Genomic DNA, 23,401 nt, shown 5'->3' with positions numbered 1-23,401 from the left:
TTTTGGGTCACTTCGGTGCGGCCTTCGCGGGTTTGGGTGCGTGTTCACTTTTCCTTCATTTGTTGTAGATACTGATTCCCGGACAAGTCTCCATTCGAGCATACGGAGCTCAAGACGCCTTCAGGAAAGAGTCATCGCTACGGGTTGATCGCTACACTAGAATGTCCAGAGCGTTTTACAATCTGAATAGGTGGGCTAGCATGACCTTTTGATATGACATGTACTCAGCGAGAACAGATGGGTATTCATTCGCACAGATTCCCTTGCTGCTCTGTTCTCCGCCAGTCTTGGCGCATATCTCGTATATAGCGGAAGTGCAACAGCGTCTGATACCGGGTTCTCGTTGAGTATGGCAGGTATGTGAACGTTAGGTCCGCCAGATTGTGATTTGGTTTTCTTGAGCTTGTTGTAGTCGGTTTCAGTAGCTATATCTTGTACGCCGTGCGCATGTTCAACGAATTTGAGGTTTCCGGTGGGCATTGAGTCATCACCGTTCTTTTTGTAAATTTTGATCTCTTTTCACAGGCAATAGGTATGCATGGATGCACATCACCTTCTCATTGAGCTGACACTCGTATCTAGTTTGGAGCGTATACAACAGTATATGGAGATCGAGCAGGAGGAAAAACCCACTGAGAACGGAGTTCCGCCTGCTTACTGGCCCGCAAGTGGTGACTTGAAGGTCGAAAAGCTGTCTGCACGATACTCCTCAGTACGCCTTCGGTAATGTCTATAATCATAGGTAGTTATCTAACTGCCGACAGGATGGGCCGCGTGTGTTGGAGAATGTGTCTTTCGAGGTGAAATCTGGCGAGCGCGTTGGAATTGGTAAGCTTTTTTTTAAATACGAGAATGCGCTATAGGCTCATGAAATCAAGTGGGACGAACCGGAAGCGGAAAAGTATGTCCTTATTTCCCCCTGATGGTCCTCTTTCTCATGCAAGACGACAGAGCTCTTTGACTTTAGCTTTGCTACGGTGCATCCTCACCGAAGGCAGGGTATATTACGATGGTCTCCCTACGGATCAGATCAATTTAGATGCGCTAAGGTCAAGTGTAACAATCATTCCTCAGGTTGTAAGTCGCTTGTAGCACTTTTGACAGCATCTGGCTCACAGAGAATGGAACATGAAGCCAGAACTCCTGAGTGGGACGTTGCGCCAGAATTTGGATCCGTTCGGGCAATACGACGATGCAGTCCTGAACGACGCTCTCCGTTCCGCTGGTCTCTTCTCTCTACAGAATGACTCGGACGAAAGCCGCATCACTTTGGACAGCCAGATCGCGAGCGGAGGCAGCAATCTGTCTGTTGGTCAAAGACAAATCCTTGCGCTTGCGAGAGCAATCCTCAGGCAGAGTAAACTGTTGATATTGGACGAAGGTGCGTGCTGTCAACAAACGGGAGGAATCTGACTGATATAAAATCATGTGAACAGCTACATCGGCTATCGGTAGGATGCGTGAGACTGGTGTATTGCGCTGATTGTTAACCACTCCCTTGTTAGATTATGCTACGGACGCCGTCATTCAAGCCTCTCTTCGCAGAGAGATGGTTCGTGGCGTGACTGTCCTGACCGTAGCGCATCGCTTGCAAACTGTTATGGATGCGGATAAGATCGTAAGTGAAAGCGCGCTGGTTTATGTCCGCACCTTGCTAAAATAGATCCATTCATTCTATTTTGAACTCCAGATGGTTCTGGATGCTGGCCGGATCGTAAGTTCAAGATTTTGATGTCATTGTACGACTGATAACTGAACATATTCAGGTTGAGTTCGGTAAGCCGACTGAATTGCTTGAAAATAAAAATGGCATGCTCCGTGCTCTGGTAGAGGAAAGTGGAGATAAAGCTAGTCTGTTGGCTATGGCCGCTGGTCACGGTGCTCAATCCTCTGTATGAGTCCGATGCTTACGCGTACAGCCTCGTTGTGTTATTCCTTGCAACTTGTTTTCGTCATTATTATTTCGTCACTACGTTTGGTACGACTTGATCAATGGTCGCGAAATGCATGAGTAGCGAAAACGGTGATCGCGAGCACATCGGACACTCGGAAGCGCTCGGAACGCTGTCTCGGGTCCTGTTTAGGCAAGTGATTAAGGCTGTTGCCACACAAATGACAAACAACCGCTCCCCGACTCGGGCCAATTCGTCGTCGCTCAGACTCGTCCATGGCCCGGCTCCTCTCGGACTGCTTTCGGATGTCCAATTCTGCCTCCTATCAATACAATCTCCACACTCGAATCTGCGCTACCGGAACTGCTGGCCAGTGGACACGGCTCCATTAGGGGTCGACTGGGTAATGTGCGTCGCTACTCCGTCCGACTTTAGTTCGGAAGCAGCCCTCGCACGGATTCGACGAGAAGATTTTCAATACGTCTCGTTTAGTTACGATAGCCTTTTTCATTCGCCAGATCGGTAACTTTGCTGCTCTGATGTCGGGTCTCGTCCACTAAAGGCAAAAGCCGTCCGTGGTCTCCGACCAACAATGGCCATGCTACCTGGACCCCGACAGTACCTCCACAGGTAACTCGGCATACAGCCTCATATACTAGAGGAACTCTCCGGGAATCATGACGTTGCAACATTCTCTTGATTCTAGCTGATGCTAAACCCAGGGTCGCGAGGAGCTCAACCGGGCCGTCCAGCTTAAGTACCGGCTCTCCCAACTTCACTATGTTGTGTTTACGTTTTCACTCCTACATCAGTCCCTTGCACACACATAGACAAGCCCTCAATCTAACTGGGGATATCAATACTTCCTCTGCTCCCGCGTTTCTTCTTGCAGATGTTCACATCTCTATTCCACTGCAGATCACTAGAACACTGTTTGTATCTCCAAAGTACCATAACTTAGCCAACAATCGTAGTAGATGAATTGTTTTGATCCAAGTCTAATCCCATGTATATATTTTCTTTGTAGGTCTTCCTCCTGACAATATTAACTGGTGTCATGCCTGCAGCTCGTAGGTTGTCTATTGTTGGATTCTCCACCCGTCCAACGATCTCTCGCAGCTCATACTGCTTTGAGATGAGCCAAGCAAGGTCAAGGATACCAAATGATTGCACAGCAATGTCGTCGTCGCGCTTGCCACGGGTCAATAGAACTGATAGGACCAACAGCACAAAAGACGCTGCAAGTCCCATGGAGATCTTGTGTATTATTCAGTATGTAGTGAAATGCGAATACCAGTTGGAATGATAAACGTACTGGTAGGATATTCAGCTGTTCATCAAGCGATGACCGTCAAGGCAAGCGCTATCGACTTGAAAGGCACTGACTCACATTCAGACGTGCTGCCAGTTGAGTAACAACTACACTCCCATTTACCACACTGAAGAGACCATTGTTAGCTAAATTTAGTTGCTGCATGCCCATTTGGTAGCTTCGCATGCTTGGTAAAATCCTGGATTCTGTAGAATGATCATATTCAGACACAGCGTCGAAGCCTGAACACCGACTTGACGTACCTGCCCAGTATAATGATGCTGTGAGGTTTGCTATACGATGTGTGGCATTTTCATAGTCAAACTGGAGCCAGCTTCAGATAGGTGACCATTGTGCACATACCCAATGCATTCTCGAATCGATCAAGAGTAACCGTAGTCTGTATGGAAGTACCAGGAAACAGGCCAACTGATTCCATGAGATTCCTGTTATTCCCCCATTAGGGCTACTATATCAGAGATCGCGCAAAATACCATACTGCTCAACAATGTCAGGTGCATTGTTGGTGTAGCCACTACCGTCCAAAAATGATTCTTGCCCATAGAATGTGCCGAGACCTAGCCACTCCGGTGCATTATTGAACATGGCTGCCCACTTGAACAACAAAAAAAACATGTATCAGTCGAGACTGAACTACCATCTGCGGACAAATGCACGTTTTACCAGGTCGACATGCTGATCCGCAAGGCTAAACCCCAGTGCTGTACAGTCTCCGTATGGTTTCGTTGGTTCCCATGTATTCCATATTGAAGATAGTTTAGTACTACTCGGCTCCAAGCCGACTAGCTCATTGGTCTGCACATCAACGAGCGCTGTCTGCTGTGACCATGACAGAGTACATCCGATGAGGCTGATCTCATAAAGTAGCGTTGTATTGGAAATCACTAGACGCGCGCGATGATGATAAAATGACGTTTGTCCCAAACTGATTCCTACTCACATGGATAGTCCTTAGGAAAATTGACTGAGCTTTTGAAAGCTCCATTACTATCTGAGACGTTGGCTGATACAACAAATAGGATATCGCGCCCTTGTGGACAATTCTATGTCAAAAATAGTGAGCTGTGAGGATGGGGAACCTCGCAAAATACAAACCGTTGAGACGCCGCTTCCTCCCAAATTCCAGCCCGACGACAGTTTTATGATGGTATTATTCACTAGAGGTGCTAGGTCATCCCAAAATTGAAGTATGCGGTACATGCTCCTTACACATCTGCGAGAATTCGAATGATACGCTGTACGAGTTATATACAGCTTCCACATTCCATGAATTAGCCACGGTGCCGAACATTGTTGTGTTCACTATGTTATTCTTGGTGGCCTGAATAGTTGTATTGGGTAGAAACCCACATGTCACGTTAGCGGACGTTGCATTTGTTTGAACCTCTCCGACTCCGTTATTCTTCGCCAAAACATCGTAAAGCGTGTTGTTGAATAGCCCCGGTGTCGACTGGCCACGCGTACCGGCGATATATGGCGCAAGCTCGTAAACCAATGGCCAGGCATATGTTTCAATGTTGTTCAAGGTTTGTCTAATATACTGAAGTCAGCTAGGTTCGAAGTAGGCGGCGTCTTCGAACATACTGGTCAGATACGTTTCCCAAAAACGTGGGCATGCTCCCAGCTGTGCTCACTATGAGAGTGCTGTCATTAAAAGGCTGCATCGAGAACAAAGACGGTGTAGTTGTATGCAGAATAGTGAAGCAGGAGAGATATATAATGACTCCCAGCGTTCCTAGTCCCGCGGAGACTGATCGAAGCTGTCTCCAGAGGGTAAGGGACGCCGATCCCAGTCCATTCCACGCGCTCCATTCATCATGAGATGCGGTGAGCGGCTGATACGTGCAGAGGATCCGCCTGAAGGCTAGCCTTTGAGTCAGGAGCAATAGTAATGCGGTGTAAAGCTGACGCATTTTTGTCAGTATCTTCATTCTGGGAGACTCCAAACTCACCAACATGGATATTTGTACGCCTAGTGTGAAATAATCAGAGACTCTGTTGCTATCCGTCAATGAGGTCACGACCATATGTTCCATATGTCGGCTCCAAACGACGAGCAAACTAATGTGGAATAAGAACAGTAGCACATGAAGTACGACGCAGTTGAAGCGTGGGGAACGGTAGCTCTTCAATTCGAGAGAGAACAAGCGCATAGCTGGGATGGAGGAGAGCTGGGTGAGCTGAATATGAGAGCGCTGTCAAAGTACTACATAAGTAGAATCCGGATCCCTTTGGATATCCCTCAGTCGGCAGAACAGTCAATCAACTTGATGGACACTTCTATGTACGTAAACAAGCTGTTATCAATACTCCTGGGCGATCGTGTTCTTGATACGGATGAAACAGTTTTCGGCGCCAACACCGTGTTCACGCTAAATACGGGACACATACATACCCACCGGGGTTGCATCTCAATCTCGGACCTCCCAAAGCATTTTCCTCCTCCCTTGCTTCTCACTTAAGATGTTTGTAGTTACGATCTACGAACGCGGCACTCCAACCCCAGGCAATGAGACTGAAACGGTAAAGATAGACTCACTGGACCAGATCAGAGAAATTCTCAAAAAGGACTAGTGTCAACAGCCCAGCGCTGAACCTACACTAAGCTGCGTGATCGGTCGCAGACAGCCACAAAGAGCTCTGACGAATCTTACTACCGCATACTTAGCGGTGTCAATCGAACAAAGCGGTAGCTAATAGCTCAATGACACGTACCTAGAGTTATCAATGTGATGTAGGCACGCGGACGAGCGGACGGCCGGCCGACGACAAGAATCTGTGGTAGTCATTACTTGGAAAAGAGGGGTATTTCCAATGTATACGATATAGAATTGAACAGCAAAGGACAGCAATACGATTAGCGTAGAACATCAGCGCGCCCACTTTCTCTAGTCACATGCCGAAGGCTCTGCCAGCTGAGCAGCGTTAAGTAAGAATCGCTTTACAACGATTTTGCCACGTTGCAAATTCGACAGTGAAATACGCTCGTCAGGCAAATGTGCTTGGTCCTATAGTTCGTGCTTCAGTATCATTTTGGAATCTCAGCATTAGGAACCGAATCCTACCGAACTCTGACCGAGAGGAAGATGGAGAGCATGACAAGAGAATTCCTTCTCAAGGTAGGGGATAGAAGGGATCGACTGTAGACAAAGTGTAAATACCAGAATGTTTGGAGTGAATGTCAGAAAGGATAGACTTGCCCCCCCTTCCCGAATACGTAGAGGTTCAACGCCCCATTCATCTCGCACAGCATCTTCAAGGGCACGGAACCACGCATCGTCCAAATTTCCGAGCCACCAATCGGCCGTACGGTCGATGTTTACCTAAAGCACAACATTTAGTATAAATTTGGTAAAAACAAAGTCGACGCACATGGAGTGTATTTAATGATTGCGATTGGGCGAAAGAGGCCTCTAGATATTCCCTCAGTGCGGTGGCTATGGCGTCCAAACCCTGATCTGGAACGATACGTATAGATACGTGCGCTTTCACCGTTGCGGGAATAACAGTCGAGTCTAAGGTCACATTTCACAATCAGTTGACATTTGAAATACTGATAATGTACCCACTTCGAGGGCCAGAGACCTCTACGCTGTGGATAGTCAACGATGGCTCGCGCCAACGCGATGCGAGAGATGATGCCGGTGTTCCCGTAAGTTTGGAAATTACTGTATACGACTGTTCCTCATCCGAGGCAAGGGGACGGACGCTGTCATCTAAAAATCGTGGCATCAGCATGCGCGGACGTATCGTGGGAGAAACATCATACAAAAGTTAGGGATTGTAACGCGCTTGTCCCCATCAATGAGTGTGCCTAGAATTTTCAGCCTCCACACGGCGTCCGCTCAAAATCCAATGAACGCAGGCCCGAAGAATGAGCTTACATATCCAGCATAGGCTCCGCTGCCGCACCTCCATCTACACCGGAATGGCGATCTGGCCCTTCGCTCGAGATCTATTCCGAACTACTTGAGGCAACGTGGCGCAAAAATCAGACAATAACATACCTCCACATTACAGTGCACGACGCCACGTAATCCATATGTAATACACGGCGTGTCTTCCGCAATCCATGTTGAATTGCTATAGCAGAATATATCGCATAATCCCACACGTGAGAGAGAGAAGCACTAACCTCACGAGGATGGCGTCTATCGGGCCAATCGCATCCTGGTCATGCAACGCGTGCAGATGAGCTAGGCATTGACCTCGATATATATATATATATAAACAAAACCGACCTTGTTCCTCCTTACTGCTTCCACGAACCCGCCACTACCCGCCTCCTCCTCACCTTCAATCAACATCACCAAATCTAACTCCAACGCACGTCGACTGAGTAAATCTGCTGCAGCACACGCAACAGCCATTATAGGACCTTTGTTGTCCGTCGCACCGCGGCCGTACAGATAGCCATTACGACCGGTGAGTGTGAACGGATCGGAGGACCATCCCCTCGCAGAGGCAGCGATCACGTCATAATGTCTGGATTTGTGGACTTCTTTAAAAGCAGACCTTATAGGACCATTCAGATCAACCTTACCCGTAAAACAATATACGCGGCCTCTTATGCATGGTCTGAGTGCCGTGGAAAGTCCCAAGAACCAATGGATTTGTACCTTCACCCGTTGCTAGCTGTCCGGTGACACATTAGAGAAATGGTCTACAGCTCCGGAAAATGACGCTGCCCACCAATGATGCTTCTGCTCCAAGCTGAGTGAAGCACTTTCGCAGCCAAATGGCGGCCTGGCGACAATCTTCGCGGTGCACGCAAGAATTGCTCACACTAGGAATAGATACAAACTTCGACAGCGCATATACCATGGTCTCTGACGATGCAGGTTGTACGAAATCAAACTTTCACAAGTCTTTGACGAACTCACCGACATCACAGTCGCTCAAATCCAGTCCCGCATCTGTCAGGACAGACAGTCGACCATGCTTCGGTGGTTCCGGTGGCTGGATCTCCCACAGCTTCCGGCCACAGCCGTCAGCACAAATCTCGCCAGCCAGCCATAGAGCTTGCCTTGATCTGGTCGTCATTTGCTCCAGTTATCAAAGCGAACTTTGCATTCTGGGGGTCGTTGTCGGTGGTTGCTGCGGATGGAGAGGCCCATGAAGAATATGTCACTGTCGACGAGAGCACGATTCCCTCATGTGCTTTCCAAGACGCGGTGAGGTCGAACGCTGCCGACCATCGCTGTCGCTCATCAGTTTGCACCTTCTCATCTCAAAGAAAAGGCACCAACTTGGAGCTCTCCATTCGCCGAACTCACGTATAGATCCGAATGCAGCATTGACATAGATAGAATGTCTACATTCTACAGGAACACTGGTCAGCAAACGCGAATTATGGGAAGGAATAATGCGCACTTCAACTATTATCAGACTTCGTATGAGCGTTCGCGTCTCCAGATCCCAGACCTTGACATGACCATCTTGGCAGCCCGCGAAGACAGTCTCACTCCGCGCTACCAGCGCGAGAACAGCACCGCTTGCGCATTCAAACGTGTGCTGTAAGCTTGGCACAGGGTTTCCCACAGACAATGCCCACAGCTACTCAATGCAGAACGAGCACAGATCAGCGGCACGCATGACAATCACGAGAATGATGCAAAGACGCACCTTAACAGTCTCGTCTCCACTACCTGTCACTAGCTGCAGATTCCGTCGCCCTCCGTCGGCTTCGGAGCCGAATGGGACATGATCAGATCCTTCCCGCAGACTGGGTACAAGTGACATGCAATATACATAACCATAATGCGCGGAGTAGATGACATTCGGCGGTGGCACTTGCAGCACAGCAAGAGGACGATAAATCGGGTCATTCCGAAGTTGTTTGGGGATACTAGATGGCGAACCAGATGTGCTAGGCAAAGAAGAAGATGTGAGTGGGGGAGTTGGAGGAAGTGAGCCCTGCGACGATGAGGAACATGTAGGATTTCTAGCATTCAGATCAGCGGGACGTCGAGTATACTGTGGATAACTGTCGAAAAACTTGTGTACGCGGCGTGAAGTCGGAGTGGACCAGCCATTTGCAGGCGGCGAGTCAGAATCATGGGAAGAAGATGCAGATATGGGAAGCGGAAGAACGGATGCATGGAATGTGAACCATTGAAGAGATGTGTCCTGGCATCCTATGTATAGCGTCTGATTAATCGGACACCAAGCCAAGGAGAAGAGGTCTCCGGCGTCAGTCTCTCCATGGGGGTTGATAACATAGAGTGGTAACAGAGTTCGTGTGCTCCATACCTAAAGACAGCGACAGTATGAGTAGTAAACTTGGAATATAAGTGGCAAGTACGATGCAGAAGAGCGGTGCATGAAATAAGCACACTGATCGTTGTGCCGGTTCATGACAGACCAAGACGTTCTGGTCTTCAAGATCGGTTTGTCCGACTAATCGGGATTATAAGACGGTATCTCTGGCGCTCCGGATTCCCGGCATCAACAGCACTGAGAGCGTCCCGACGGTACCGCAGGCTATCAAAGCCGGAAGTTCCAACATATATCTTGTCACGTCGTCTATGCATACCAGAGACAATATTGCGCAACTTGATCGGCTGCCGCGCCTAAGATGGATCAAGAGATAGAAAACGCGCCAAGAGTGTTGAATACAGATTGCCCGGAGTGCTCAGACGCATCCTCGGCGCTCACGAACTAAATGGAAACAGAATGCAAGTTCTTGCATATGCAGAGAAGAAACTTACGCGAACGGTACTATCTCCTAGTGCAGAAGAGACCGTAGTTAGAATAAGGGCGGGAAGGATGGGAAAGCAGGACGTACCGGATGCGCTGAAGAGCCATTCCTTGTCTGCGGCGTACTCGAGGGCAAGGATGCTGCCAGTGTGCCCCTTGAGCGTAGTCTTCAGCTTGAGGGTGCGCTTGTCCCAAACCTATAACCGCATGACAATGCTTGAGTGTTCAATAAACCAATGTGATGCCTCGCTAAAGCCATGACTGACACAAATATCGCCACTCTGACTTCCGTTATAAATATGACTCGCGTCGGCGGCAAGGCTAAGGACGGAATGTTGTTCATCTTGTCGAAGAGTGTGGAACAGCGTTGGGGGTCGCTCAACGACATCTACGGGCCTGCTGAGCGATGCTGCCTCATGGCGACCATGCGTAAGCTCAAGCGGTGGGGGGTCGGACGCAAGGGGACACATGAGGACGTACGATGTGGTATGGTCGGGCTGGCCGGAGGTATGAGCATTTATCGGAAAGGTGGTGCGAAGGGGCGGCGGCAATGGCAGGTCGGAAATGCGAGGTGACAGATTGGGTGTAGAATGGAAATATTCGCGGACGGGGAATAGCTCCTCGTCGTCCTGCTCGGTTCTACACTCCGCTAGCCCCCGCAGACGCGCATACGCTTGGGCACGCGACCGCGCGTAGCCGCGCCATTCTCTCCTCATCTTGTCTCACCCCTGCTCAGCGTCCTGTAGCTTCGTGCGCGTTATACAACCACACATCATCTTGGAAGCCTTCGAGGCTTTCAAATAACGTTTTAAGCCAGCTACATCGAGCCCGAAGGCTCTGCAATGGTGCTAGCAACTCCCAGCGTTACGTACTCCAGACATCCTCGTAGTGCGGCTTCAACGTCTGCCGGACGTATCAGACGTGTCCAGTTTCTTATCACCATGATCGTATCTCCGGGGTTACTGCAGATGAGACAACAGATGCTAAGTTCAAGTGCTGTTTACCCCGGGGTCACCACACAATTTACTTGTATAGAATCTCATCAAGAGGATTTATGGAGCGCATGCACTGCCGAATCCTCCGTCCAATCCCCTCCCATGGTGGTATCTCCACGGCGTAAGTGACGGGCCACGATTTACATTCGCGTTCTTCGCCGTCCTGTCAATGTCTTCTAGGATATCTTTGCAACCTACCGTAGGCGTCATATCATCGCTGGAAATGTGTCTGGTCACAGAAGTACGCCATCTTGACAACATTGTCCACTCATATTACGTTTTCAGCGTCATTAATCCGGTATCTGCAGGACATAAGTAGGGGCCTGAATCAAACAGTCGAAACCCAAGCTGACATGATGATCTTCATCGACTGATATGTCCACTCGCCTTGTCCATCGATTACGATTGCGGCTACAGTAAGGACGGTTCCAGTTCCTTCTTGTACCTGTTCAAGCTTGCGAAGTTGCGCGATGAGCTTCTCGGAGGATTCAGCGATCCTCAAGGACTCAGGGTCGATGATTCTGACTCTATTGTCTTCCAGACAGTCAATCATAGGTAAAGACAGCGGCCAGTATCACCGTGCACCGTGCCCCATTCTGCAGGGACATCTGGGTGTCCTAGGTATCTATATCAGACTTTACAAGTCGAGTCGCTTTCCAGACAATCCCCTTCCTATAGCCCACGTGGGAAACATTCAATTCAATCGGATGTCCCCAGGGCTTGAAGCGACGCATCCCCGTGATTTCCATCCGTTCAGGGCACCATGACGCACGGGTGTACTTAGGTATACTCCGCACTAAGTCGGTGCTATCATCCGGGGCGGGTGTAAAGGTGGAATATCCCCTTCAGTTCTCCTGCCTGAGATTTTTCACACTAGTCCGTGTGTATATTTCCTGACATCTTGAGATTCCAAATTTATCACTTGCATAGGATGCATAAATTGGAAATGATTGTTTAGATTCTGTATGCGCGTTTCGGAGTCCAACATTGACAATAAGCGAAAGATATCTTCTGAACGCGGGCTCTTCTGAGGACGAAGACTGATGATATGTGCGCACTATTGAATATATATGCACCACTAGATAAAAGGCGCGTCATCGATAGATCAGGCCTCTGACTCGTGATCGTGTAACAAAGGAATTTCAACGCACGAGCATATACTATCACTGAGTATACTATCACTGTGAGTCGGACACTACTTAGCGGAAACCCAGCGTTATGAATCAGTTATCGGCCAAGAAACATCAAATGCGCACCTGCCGTACTCGAAGTACCGTTTTTGAGCTTGAGAATCAGAGCTGTGAAGAGCGTCGCGAAGACGCCTCAAGATTGGAAAAAATTACAATAGAAGCTCTTTTCGGAGAGTGCCACAAAGGACAGCCCTCATCGCACGGCGCTTGGCAAGCACACTCTCGAAGAATGCAGGACCACGCTTCTTCCCCCGCATACGCTGCCAGTCTCAGAGAGACTTACAGTCACGCACGTTTCCCCAGCCCCTGCTCCACGTACTTCCCCTAGCGCCCGGAAGCTTCAAGGTTTCCATCCATCCATACTCGGCCGACACGATTCTGCCTCGCCCCGAGGGGCACCAGAAATGTGTTCCGCGGCGGAGGCTAGCATCTCCAAGACATGCAATGGCCCACGAGCATCAACGACTCTCTCTCATGGAAGCCCACGCCCAGGTCTCGCTCGCAGCCTCCGAGCTCACCTGCAAGTCCGCTCTGTCATTCTGTATGTATGCACCGGACAGCGCTCGCACATTGGCGAACGCGTATGCAAGGCTCTCACCAGCAAACCTACTCTTCACCCGCAAGAAACCTCGCGCCCGCACCAGACACCTGCTGCCAGGGAACCCTGCCTGAAAGCCGACTGCACTACCGAATCCACCACAAAGTGATGCACCAACACCGCAGACGAGAACGAATCTCTGTTGCGACAAGGCCACCAGAAGGTGACCTCTTTTCCCATAGGAGTCGCAACTTGAGTGAGGGTGGGAGGAGCCTAAAAGCCGTCAAGCCGTCCTTTGCAGAGACCTGTTTCGGGGGAAGCGACAATACGAGCAGTACCAGTTGCCAGGTCATTGAAGCCAAGCTCAGCGATCACGAAATGGAGCCCTCTGAGCCAACCGATGCATAAGATGAGCAGGAACAAACTAGGCATTGAAAGCTCGAGGAGACCGGTCTCCGCAAGGTAGCCTGAGAAGTGAGAGCGCCGGAGATGTCTAGAGCTTGAGCAAGTGTCCTGGTCGGGCACTGATACCAGTCTAGCACACCACAACAAATCAGAGATCAGAACGAAACAGCTCGAGCAGAATGGGGGCTGAGGTGCAGCTGCGCAACGGGCTTCGTAGCCACCTTCTTGTAATAGAAGAGTAGAGGTTGGGGGAGGCCGGACAAGCACGAAAGAACTATACGGATGGCGGACAAACCACCACCGTACACCCGTCCAATCTACCATGCAAGCTACTAGGCCCAACAAATCAAACGTCTCTCTTCAGTCGCTGTCCGAGCGCACCTGTACCCTAGATCACCTCCACAAGTCACCGACACTGAGACGTTCGTACGCGCCTTCCTGTTCAACCCCTTGATGTCCAAGCTACCGCACACATTACTCCAAATCCCAAAGACCAGGTCGCTGCGAAGCCATGCAGTTTCGCTGCGCTAGCCAACGCTTCTAGGCTCCAACACTCATCCTGCTGCTCTTGGATGAAGCAGCGGAAATAAGAGCAGCCTACGGCAAGCAGAAATCTGCGCAAATCTTGCCGGGATCAGCCAGACCCTGCAACCTGGCTCCGAGGTGAGTCAGAAGACTCGGACTGTCCAAAGCCCTGTGCGTCGAGCTCGTAAAAGAAGCGGATGATGGAAAGGTGACTACTCGGACGCCAGCCGCATCATAAGAACACAAATCATCGAAAACGAACGTGACGAGCAATGTTGGGCGGGAAAGACCTGTGGGGGTCTATGCGTATCCCATCTCCTGGATTGCAATACCAAGACCCCGTCATCAAAGTATACGTGGCTTGCTCGCTCTTCCCTTAGGGCACCCTAGGACCGCGACGCTACTCTGGTGCCTAGTCCGGAATCCATGAATTTCACAGGCGAGATCTCGCGCTTTCCGGCGCCACCTTCCCGAACCCAATACGTGGAAGTATACACAACGTGCAACTTCCCGTGTGTACAGCTGAGCGTGTCCATGTAGAGGGAAAGGGGTCCCGAGGTAGTGCTAGCGGAGATCTGTGCGTGTTGCCTGTCGGAAAGACAATGAATTGGGATCCGAGCATAGTACACTTTCTGGAGATGCGATGAGGGATGCACGGTACGGAGGTCGTCGCAAGAAATTTCCCCGAGAAACAGGGAGTATGTGCAATCAAGGTATCACGTTGAAATCAGACGATTAATGAAGTGCACCTATCTCGACCGGGTCGTGCGACCAGTCATATAGGCACAATTGCTCCGAATGCCGCACCCAACACAAACATGCACTTCTAGAGCGAAGAAAAGCAAAGGACAGCCCCGCAAACACTTAGGGTTAGATTTCGCTCCAGGTTAGGAGGTGGATCATGTTGGCTGGAAGCAGCAGTTTGGCCAATGGGGGAGGGTGCGTTTGGTTGCATGGACGGGGACCTGGAGCGATGATGGCCATCGAAAGGACGCGTAATTCGGCCTCGGAAGGATGATCTTGTGGTCGGAGGAGACCCATGGAGTGCAACGGAGTGGCGAATGTCGTCGTCGAGATGCGAAGTGTTGTTGTGGCAGGCAGTTCATGTCGACGACTATAACACGTCCATCGGAGTTTCAATTCCGGAGACTGCCGCCGCTCTCAACGCGCGCGACGCGATCACATGTATTGAGATCCTCAGTGACGGTGACAACGTGACTGAGTTACCTGCTCAATCCTGCTTTACCCTCTTCTCTTGGGCACAGCCGGAGTTCTCCTTTGTAGCGTTGTCAGCAAACCGGGGACATGGCACTCCATATGAGCACGGTTGTCACCAAGAAAGCTTCAGATATCATTGCACACCTAGCACGAGTCCGTCCTTTAATATCCGCTCATATTCCTCTTTTCACGCTGTCGGCAACGGCTGATACGGATCCAGGCGAGCTTTCTGGTCTTGTTTCCCAGCTACAGTCGCTATCAGATCGTTCAGTTGGCTGTCTTTCTGCTCCCATCCCTTCACGCAGTGATAGTTTTAATGGAGCGTTTGCTTGCTCCTTGGCGATTTTTGACTTCGCAAGAGCGACCAGCTTTAGGAGTAATATACCAGGCCGACCGATCACGCAAGTCGGGCGTTGGCACGCGTTTAGAAAAGATACAACTAGAACGACGGAAGCAGAGAAACTGGGAAGTGCTTTAGGCGGTACAGATTTATGGTCTTTGAGAATGAATAGCAGATCTCTCCCGGTTGAATTGCAGGCGCTCGAGTGAGTACCGTCTACATCGCTCCGGGGACTTGACGCGCACCTATAAAGGAGGGCTGATACGATAGACACCGTTGTGTACTTTACCGACGGCTCATCGGAAGGTCTGGTTGATGCGTTTCGCTTTTTCCCTTCAGCTACAAGCGTTGGTAAGTGCGCAAAACATTTGCAATGAATTCTCTCATCTCATCACTTTCTCAGGCCTGGTCGCGACGTCAACGCCGTTTGTAACTGGTCGGCCATATACGCTCTTCCATGGCAGCGCTGTACATTCTTCAGGTGCCGTTGGAGTTTGTCTGAATTCGCCAAAACAACCTACCTTCCATACCAACTTTCCTGGATTACAGGCCTTAACAAAAGCAATGTTTGTTACAGAGTATGCCATGGTGACAGTCATTAAAATCAGTGTGATTTTGAAATTAAATGATTTTGTTGTTTTTCTGCAGGTCAGAAGGAAACCTGATACATTCTCTTGATAATATGAATCCGACCAGATTGTTGCTCTCCGCTATTCAGCAACGTAACGGTCAACCAGGATCCGACGGTCAATCAGGATCCGCTCTGGACTTCCAGCTCATTACAAAAGACGATCTGTTCTTTGTGGGCACAATTCGTGACAACGGCAGTGATTCAGAGGCAAGTGTTGGAGCTTGAAAAGAATATCATTCTAATGTACTGTATTTAGGTCTTTCAGTTGTATCACATAACGTCTGGTGATCCTTCTCGAGGGACGTTTGCAATTGAAAGTGAATTTGCCCCCACTCCAGGCATGCTTGTACAGGTTCGCTTCCCATCGGCTGCATCTGGGCGCATTCTGAAATTGTCGCTGTAGCTCTATCATCTCCCCAGAGGCTCTGTACCAGATGTACTTTCCAGATATCTACCGGCCAGTTTTTCAAGTCCAGCGAGCCGTAAGATGTCATTTTCCATGTCTCCGCCTGACGTCTTGTCTCTTGATGAGATATCCGAAGTTGGACCAGAAACAATTGTCATCGATGATACATTCCTGGTCGCGTCAGAAAATGGAGTTGTCATAGGCCGCCAAGGAGGTGACCCTTCCACGAGAGAGCGTCCATGGACCTGCAAGGTACCGGGAGGCGAGATTGACCTTCGATGGGCCCTTCGTTGAATGAGCGCCTAGCTCAGCTACGCGGCGATTATGTTTATACACACCTGATTCTTATACAAATTACGAGTAATGATGAAACAGGAATTCTTAGTAGCGAAAGGCGAGCTAGGTTTTAACATGAAGAATGCGAGGTCCACAAAAGCCAGGTGAGTACGTAGACCGTCACATTCTCGATGACGAAGTTATATCACAAGCGGACAGTGATACACTGTATGAAGATGAATCACATCACTATCTCCGGGCATTATCGTGTGGCGCACAGAGCGTTGTGGATTCAAATTTCTTTCGATGAGGTCCGCACGCGATAATGATGGTGGCATTTTGACCACGGTATTTGTACGGACAAAGCAAACCTTGGTCAAAGCGCAGATCATCAACACGTTACAACGTAGTGTGGTCAAAGAGCGGTTGGTATATAAACTATCACAACATACCCCTCACTCTTCGAACAATGACAGCATCCGTACTCGACGCGAAAACGTTAGAAGATTTGATCTCTAAGTTGTCAATAGAGACTCAAGGTCTGATCAACATGTCAGTCGATTGCATTAGGTAAGTTTGAGTTATAATGGAGTTACACATATCTGAACGGGTATTCCCCCGCTACAGTGCACACCAAGACCATGTTTCCCCCCAATTGATTCATATCGACATGAGGCTCTACCAGGCACTGAAGAAAATCCGAACTGCCCGCACCAGCCTGTCTCTGATCAACCGCCTATGTCCAGAGATGCTCTGTATGATATTCTCTGAAGTGATACGCTGATCCTCTTCACAGGAGCACACAGCTCGTAAGCTATTCAAGATCATTACTGTGTGTAGTCTCTGGAAACAGATTGCGATATCCTGCCCTTCCTTCTGGTCGACTGTCACCATCTCGGAGGACGTACCTCCCAGTCACGTTTCTCAAAAGTTGAAAGGGTCTAATCCTCCTCATTGCGCGCGTTCTTTCGTGGAGGAACGAATATACTGCCCCGTTGCATAGAGGAGATGTATCGGATACAGAGCTTACATATGATACTTAATTCTGACGAGCTTTCCCCTCCTGATTTACTCTATACACGTGCCCCAGTCCTGGAGGTCCTTCATCTGGACATGGCAATTGGCACTTTCTCCAGGTCAGCCAGAATCGTTGCCCAAACTGTTTAACGGGGAAGCATTTCGCTTGAGACGACTGTTTCTTGGATAGCACGCTCCGTGGCCGGACAATCGCTTTCCAAATCTCACCCATCTCTACCTCCTTCATGAAGCTAGCCTGTCAAATCCACGGAAATTCTTAGACTTTATAGATGCGAGTCCGAACCTGGAGGAAGTCGTTTTCGAAAGCGCGAGACCATCCGTTCATCCAGGCCGCTGGCTCTCATCCCGCAGAGTTTCCATGCCACGTCTGCACCAGTTCCACTTCAACGATTGCCACTGGACTACAGCTGCTTGCGTCATTCATAATCTCGTACTTTTCAATAATGCCACGGTGCGAATATCAGAAGCACAAGAACTGACGTGCGGTCGCAATCTCTTCAACCTCTCTGAGGAAGCAGGCTTCCTTCAGAATTTCAGGAAACCCACCTCATTAGCCCTCTCATTTGATGGCGACCAATTCGCTATGGTTTCCGCTAACTCAACAGGTTCCATTACATTCGACCTGAACCTGGACCCCTGCTGGCGGCCAATGTCTATCAGAGCATAAATTCGGCGCTGGCGGCGGCTCTCCCAAGGATTATAGAGCTTGTTCAAGTCGAGGACCTCAAGCTGCATATAAGCTGCGACTCGAACTTCTCCATGTGCAAACTTGGTGCGCAATTCTCTCGTGCGCATGGTTTCCGTCCAATCGTGCACAATCGAACTCGACATCGAATTAGATCGCCGATACTAGAGCCCATGCCTGTCAATCAAACAGAATGTTCCGTTGCCGAGCCTCCAGTCGTTGCACTTCATTGGCAAGTTTCCGACCTCCTGGAAGCCAACTTGGATCTTAGGACTTGTGGTCAGTCGTGCTAAGCGGTGGTGTCTATTACGTCGACTCACTTGCTTAGCTGAACCTTCCCGTTCTATCCCTGCTTTCGTGCATTGAGACGCAGCTACCCTCAAGCTGGGCAGCTACTGCGTCCTCGACTGTGTGGATGAACTTCACTTTGAAGAGGCTAGTCGTTCTCCACTAGGACAGTTTCCTACGTATACTATTTTATGGAATGGTTCTATCTAGCTCGCTTGGTGGCTGCGTGTTACCAGACAAACAAAGTGACGACTGTAGTACTATACCTTGTTTAATTTGTGAATAGTCCGCACATTGTATGTCGTATTGCAAAACACTGATCTTGCTAGACGACGTATGCATGTAGTGAATTACTTATCTTGTTTGACTTTGAGGACGCGGGCGCTTATATATGTACCTGAATGTGACAAGTTTAGCCGGCTTAACTGCCCTCCCGTCTCTGGTCTCCCCTGGTTTTCCATCGCCAGCGGGGTGAGGAATTGCCTCATGCGTTGTCAGTATCTCTCAGTGCTTGATGGCTAGACATACCATCGCATACTTCTTCAGGAGGCGAATAATCCTTGCTACAGCCCTATCGCTCACCCTCTTCCTCCTGCTGGTCTCTCTCGGTTTCATAGATGTCGACTTTTCAACACCGGTGGTCATCTCAAATTCATACATACCTTTCGAGCCCCCATTGCCACTACCACTGTCGTCAAAACCATGCATTGCGCCTGTTAGCGATCTCCCCTTGACTTGCCTTGACGCCCATTTTACAAATGGCGAGACTTGCTATGCAGAAGGCACCCTCCCACCCGTTTTGGATGTCCTATGGACATGGGTGAATGGTTCCGACTATCTTTTGGACGAGGCGAAGAGGATTGCGCAGAGTAGATATAGTCCAGATGATCCAGATAGGCCTTCGAGGTCATTAACGCAGGCGAGGCTATATCGGTGAGTGGGACTATTATATGATATTCACACCATATATTCATACAGCGTATAATATTCTAGTGACCATGATGAGCTGAGATACTCGATGCGTTCCGTTCTTCAGAACTTTCGAAATTACGCTGGCCGCTTCCATCTCCTCACCGCCGACTTTCCTATGCCGAACGCGATGGCGGAGAGCTACAATGTTACCACTCCAGAATCTTGGCGAGTGGGACAGATCCCCCAGTGGCTTGACTTGAACAAACGGACGACGGCAGGCAATTGGAACGACAGGCGTATAGACCTTTCGGTCAAGCATCATGCGCAAGTCTTCAAGCCATATGATGGTACCAACTTCAACAGGTACATATATAATTGCAACACTAGATATCCTTATTCACGGAACTGTGCAGTCTAGCAATCGAATCGCAGTTTGGTCATCTAGGAGATATTTCTGAGTTCTTGTAAGTGACCCGCAGCTTCGTTATTCCAATCTATCATTACATATTCCTTCTAGTATTTATATGGTCAGTGCGTAGAACACACAAATTGCGCCTCGGCCTCATTCTCCACGCGCTAGAACGACGATATTTTCATGATGAATCCGCTTTCGCCTGTCAGCTTCTACACCCCAGGTATCGTGCATCATTGCTCCAATTCTAGCTCATGCTTAATGTTTCACATCAGCGTTCGGCGTCGTTTTACACTTGCAGTCGAATCTTCTTGTCCGCCCCGAGAGGCTCGCGGGCAAAAACCAAGGAGAATGGCGAAGTCTAGCCGAGAGCAACTTTCTGCTGAGTGCGCGTCTTTATATACGCACTTTAAAATAGCCTCACATTGGCCATACAATCAGGCAACCGCTTCGGCGCTCGCCATCGTCCTTATGTTGCCCACGAGGCTAAGACTGTATCTCGTGCGTTATTGCACGAGATGACCATGATGTGGCCAGAATCTTTCGCTCAAAGTGCTTTGCACCACTTCCGCGAAACGGAGGGCGGCGATGGCGACGTGAATGCAATGTTCATGCACTCGCACTTTGTCGTCGAACGTGCTCGCGAAGCGTTGTTATGGAGCTGGGTGGTTGCTCGGATTGGAAGCGACGACGATTTGTGGGGAGAAAAAGAAGCCACTCGAGCATGGACAGAGCTCGGCGGTGTGATTGGTGAGAAAGATTTGCTCGTCGTAGGTGGTTGGAGGGACACACTTGTCAAAAGCCGGGTTGAGAAAGAGCTGAAGGCAATGGGATTACAGCCACAAGTCCTGACCTCATATGTCTTCTGTAAGTTAGATATCTTGGCTACACTTCATTCGCACGTTAATTAATTTTGCCCCTCTTTCAGCCTCTCTGGATGGATATCCATACTCAGGTCTCGGTGTTGCCGGTGCACCAGACTGGCTGAAGTTCTCACCGGACGTTCCGGAAGGACAGCTACCCAGGTGCAGGATCTCTTACAGCGAGTGCTTTGTAGTTCCCGATTTTGAGGGTAATCCGAACCGCGCTTCTGATATCTTTAAGCATGTTGCATTTCGACAGTCGAAATGCGGAGATTGCAGTAAGTCATTTTGGCGCATGTTGTACACCAATATCGTTGACAATCTATGCCATACAGTCATCATGTCTCTTGTACATGCCAGTGGAAGACTAGGATTATCGGCATTTCTGCCTCCTCCAGGACGGAGAGATCTTACCAACTCGTTCGATGTATTAGAAGAACAAGTTCCTCATCTTCCCTTGGTTCACGATTGGCACGATGGCGACTTCGCGCTGCAGTCAGTGATACGCCCCAATCACGATGTGGATGTAAGAGTCTGGACTCTGCGACTACTGCAACGCTATCGTTATGTTTTAGGTGGATTGTCTTGTTCATCAGTCCGAAGTATAGAATCAAGGGCTGATAGACGCTTGTGTAATGCTGTAGGTGATACACCGTCGCTGTTTGAACGCATTGCTACGCCGCAACAAACAGCAAGAGTAATTGGTGGGATTGAGAATAGCAAGAATATTGCGTTGTTATGTATCAATGACGATGTGGCTCGGTTAGATCATGAAGTCTCATTGGTCTTGAAGGTATGGTTTGACCAACGATGGAAACATCCTGCTGCTTGGGAGAAGGGGTAACGACGGGTTCGGAAACAACTGTATACGAGAGGAAATTGATGTCTCCTTTCTGCGCGTACATTCGGTACTAGTGTAATGCCCTCTGTGCTGGTGCACTAGGTGGTAATATAACAGAGCTTGCACTAAGAGGAAGTCTTTGTCTGATCATGCTCGTATGAGCGTTGAAAAATCAACTTGGTGCCCGTGACTGACCTCAAGTTACTGTAGCCTGCAGATTGACTACAAAATCATCGGTGCAGCATATTCAGCAGGAAAGCCGGCCCCATTCAAATTCATCGACAATCACCCTCGACTCGATACCTGCGCAGACGCCTTGTGGCGCGCCGATCAGGATGTGATTGCATATGCGGATAGGCCTAAGTTTTTTATAATAACGTCAAAGTACTGTGATCAACTCCGGGAGATCACACATTGAGCACAAGCTATCATGCGCAACAATCGCATTTTTGGAACAAACTCCGCCACATATGCGCAATTCCGTGGAAGAAGCTTTTGACAACTGAATTAGCAATGCAACATGTGTATTTCTCAGCCGCACTGAATGTAAATACACCACCCTGAGACATACCCAATAGTCCTATGAAGCAGCTAATGTGTGACCAGTCTCTTCCCGCCATTGGCGCAACCATCCGTACTCTGTTCCCTGTTTACGCAAAGCCTTTTCAATTTTTGCTAATGTCCACGCAGTCCAAGCCTTCTCCTTAGCTTCGATTGGTGCGCACGCTGCGCCAGACGGGGGCAGTTGCATGGATTTCGGGTCGACCTTGGCCAAGAGATTCTTGAGATGGGGAACCATCTCGTTGGCAATTGCGAGAGAGTGAGTTGAATGGTGCTTAAAGCAAGCCGAAGTAAACATTGAGCACGCAACAAGGTCGGAGGATATTGGCGGGAGCTTGTACACTCGGAACAACGCCGCGAGCGTGATGGTGTCTTGCAGCGAATGTTCCACGTGCAAGGAATGCAACAACCGACGTGCAGCAGACAAGGTCAAATCAAAGCCATACTTCGGGTGATCACTGAAGACTTTCAAGGCGAGGGTTGGACACCGTAGCTGTTCACAGCGACCTATGAGACCCATGCTATTCAGAATAAGTCCAGACTTGAACGAACAGCAGCCAACTCACCGACGAATACCTCAACAGTATGTTTCCCAAACTGCCTCTTAGAATCTCTCCAGCGAGGGAGCAACCCTACAACCTCATCCATCTGTTCCTTCGTCGTCGCTAGCTGGAACAAATGTTGCCATGCGGAGTTTCGCACAGGAGGCAGTTTCTCTGTCGGCTTCTGTCCTATCCGATCGGCTACAAACTGGCGTAGCTCAGTGAATCTCTTGAGTCGGTCCTCTGAGTTCAAACCACGTGAAGTCTTCGCCGTAGCAGATGTACTTGGGCCGGCTTTTGATGTCTTTTCGACGGACGGTTCAGCAAACATAGCATCGGAAAATGCGTCCTCCTCGCCGCCACTTGGTCCAAAGAGGTCCCCATCATCTATGGCATGACCCTTCTGCTTCTTAAGTGCTGTCATCAAGGCATGTTGTCAGCATACGTTGTAGTGGGCGGGACGAGACGTACCTATTGGGGTCTGGTGTATTTTGCGCGTTAAATGTGCAGTCCGAGAGACAGCGACAGAGGCGTTGGACCTGCATCCCCGCTGGACGTGTCGCAGAATGCTGGCCATTCCGAACCGAGGTCAACTCATGGGCGCTCGAAAAGTCTAGGGTTCGCCACCGGGAGAAAATATAAACAAATAGACTGAGTATTCAAAAGGCGACGAATTTCAACACGCCCCGTTCGTTGTTCGCCGTCCGACTCTTTAGGTGCTCGGTTCTCGGTCATTGGTTTGTGCTCACTCTCGATCGTTTTTATGTTGCATTGTGTGTTCATGTGAGTCTACATCTTTGTTTATTTTCAT

At 49.4% G+C, this 23,401-nt stretch overlaps 6 protein-coding genes across 6 annotated transcripts; 3 read left to right on the top strand and 3 right to left on the bottom strand.

The window, feature by feature from the left end:
* Positions 1-161: 161 nt before the first annotated feature.
* FIBRA_02662 (uncharacterized protein) lies at positions 162-1,898 on the top strand (the record flags this gene model as incomplete). The annotated part of the gene is made up of 13 exons (XM_012324519.1): positions 162-190; positions 229-356; positions 413-472; positions 526-532; positions 583-712; positions 765-828; positions 879-901; positions 952-1,077; positions 1,135-1,381; positions 1,437-1,451; positions 1,506-1,618; positions 1,691-1,714; positions 1,767-1,898. 13 exons carry the CDS (start codon positions 162-164, stop codon positions 1,896-1,898), a joined length of 1,098 nt encoding a protein of 365 aa, XP_012179909.1.
* Positions 1,899-2,849: 951 nt separating this feature from the next.
* On the bottom strand, positions 2,850-4,841 carry FIBRA_02661 (uncharacterized protein; the record flags this gene model as incomplete). The annotated part of the gene is made up of 11 exons (XM_012324518.1): positions 2,850-3,149; positions 3,208-3,222; positions 3,283-3,410; positions 3,468-3,497; positions 3,568-3,650; positions 3,704-3,819; positions 3,889-4,109; positions 4,166-4,268; positions 4,321-4,382; positions 4,435-4,757; positions 4,810-4,841. 11 exons carry the CDS (start codon positions 4,839-4,841, stop codon positions 2,850-2,852), a joined length of 1,413 nt encoding a protein of 470 aa, XP_012179908.1.
* Positions 4,842-6,113: 1,272 nt separating this feature from the next.
* Positions 6,114-10,640, bottom strand: FIBRA_02660 (uncharacterized protein; the record flags this gene model as incomplete). The annotated part of the gene is made up of 19 exons (XM_012324517.1): positions 6,114-6,233; positions 6,291-6,548; positions 6,598-6,740; positions 6,795-6,941; positions 6,995-7,053; positions 7,110-7,180; positions 7,233-7,308; positions 7,361-7,395; positions 7,467-7,710; positions 7,769-7,860; positions 7,918-8,054; positions 8,109-8,251; positions 8,292-8,425; positions 8,475-8,546; positions 8,599-8,781; positions 8,851-9,477; positions 9,936-9,952; positions 10,013-10,121; positions 10,191-10,640. The coding sequence occupies 19 exons, from the start codon at positions 10,638-10,640 to the stop codon at positions 6,114-6,116; spliced, it is 3,117 nt and encodes a 1,038-aa protein (XP_012179907.1).
* A 4,254-nt stretch (positions 10,641-14,894) lies between these two features.
* FIBRA_02659 (uncharacterized protein) lies at positions 14,895-16,466 on the top strand (the record flags this gene model as incomplete). Its single annotated transcript, XM_012324516.1, has 6 exons — positions 14,895-15,340; positions 15,389-15,486; positions 15,539-15,713; positions 15,784-15,979; positions 16,023-16,118; positions 16,170-16,466. 6 exons carry the CDS (start codon positions 14,895-14,897, stop codon positions 16,464-16,466), a joined length of 1,308 nt encoding a protein of 435 aa, XP_012179906.1.
* A 2,507-nt stretch (positions 16,467-18,973) lies between these two features.
* Positions 18,974-21,490, top strand: FIBRA_02658 (uncharacterized protein; the record flags this gene model as incomplete). Its single annotated transcript, XM_012324515.1, has 10 exons — positions 18,974-19,392; positions 19,453-19,734; positions 19,785-19,835; positions 19,889-19,898; positions 19,952-20,006; positions 20,059-20,169; positions 20,225-20,650; positions 20,712-20,924; positions 20,982-21,221; positions 21,291-21,490. 10 exons carry the CDS (start codon positions 18,974-18,976, stop codon positions 21,488-21,490), a joined length of 2,007 nt encoding a protein of 668 aa, XP_012179905.1.
* Positions 21,491-22,067: 577 nt separating this feature from the next.
* Positions 22,068-23,167, bottom strand: FIBRA_02657 (uncharacterized protein; the record flags this gene model as incomplete). The annotated part of the gene is made up of 3 exons (XM_012324514.1): positions 22,068-22,555; positions 22,615-23,007; positions 23,062-23,167. 3 exons carry the CDS (start codon positions 23,165-23,167, stop codon positions 22,068-22,070), a joined length of 987 nt encoding a protein of 328 aa, XP_012179904.1.
* Positions 23,168-23,401: the final 234 nt, after the last annotated feature.

The sequence above is a fragment of the Fibroporia radiculosa genome (genome assembly GCF_000313525.1).
Source record: "Fibroporia radiculosa TFFH 294 genomic supercontigs, scaffold1399, whole genome shotgun sequence".
Lineage (NCBI taxonomy): Eukaryota > Fungi > Basidiomycota > Agaricomycetes > Polyporales > Fibroporiaceae > Fibroporia > Fibroporia radiculosa.
The sequence above is the reverse complement of the archived record's forward strand: the minus strand, read 5'-3'. Positions and strand labels throughout refer to the sequence as shown.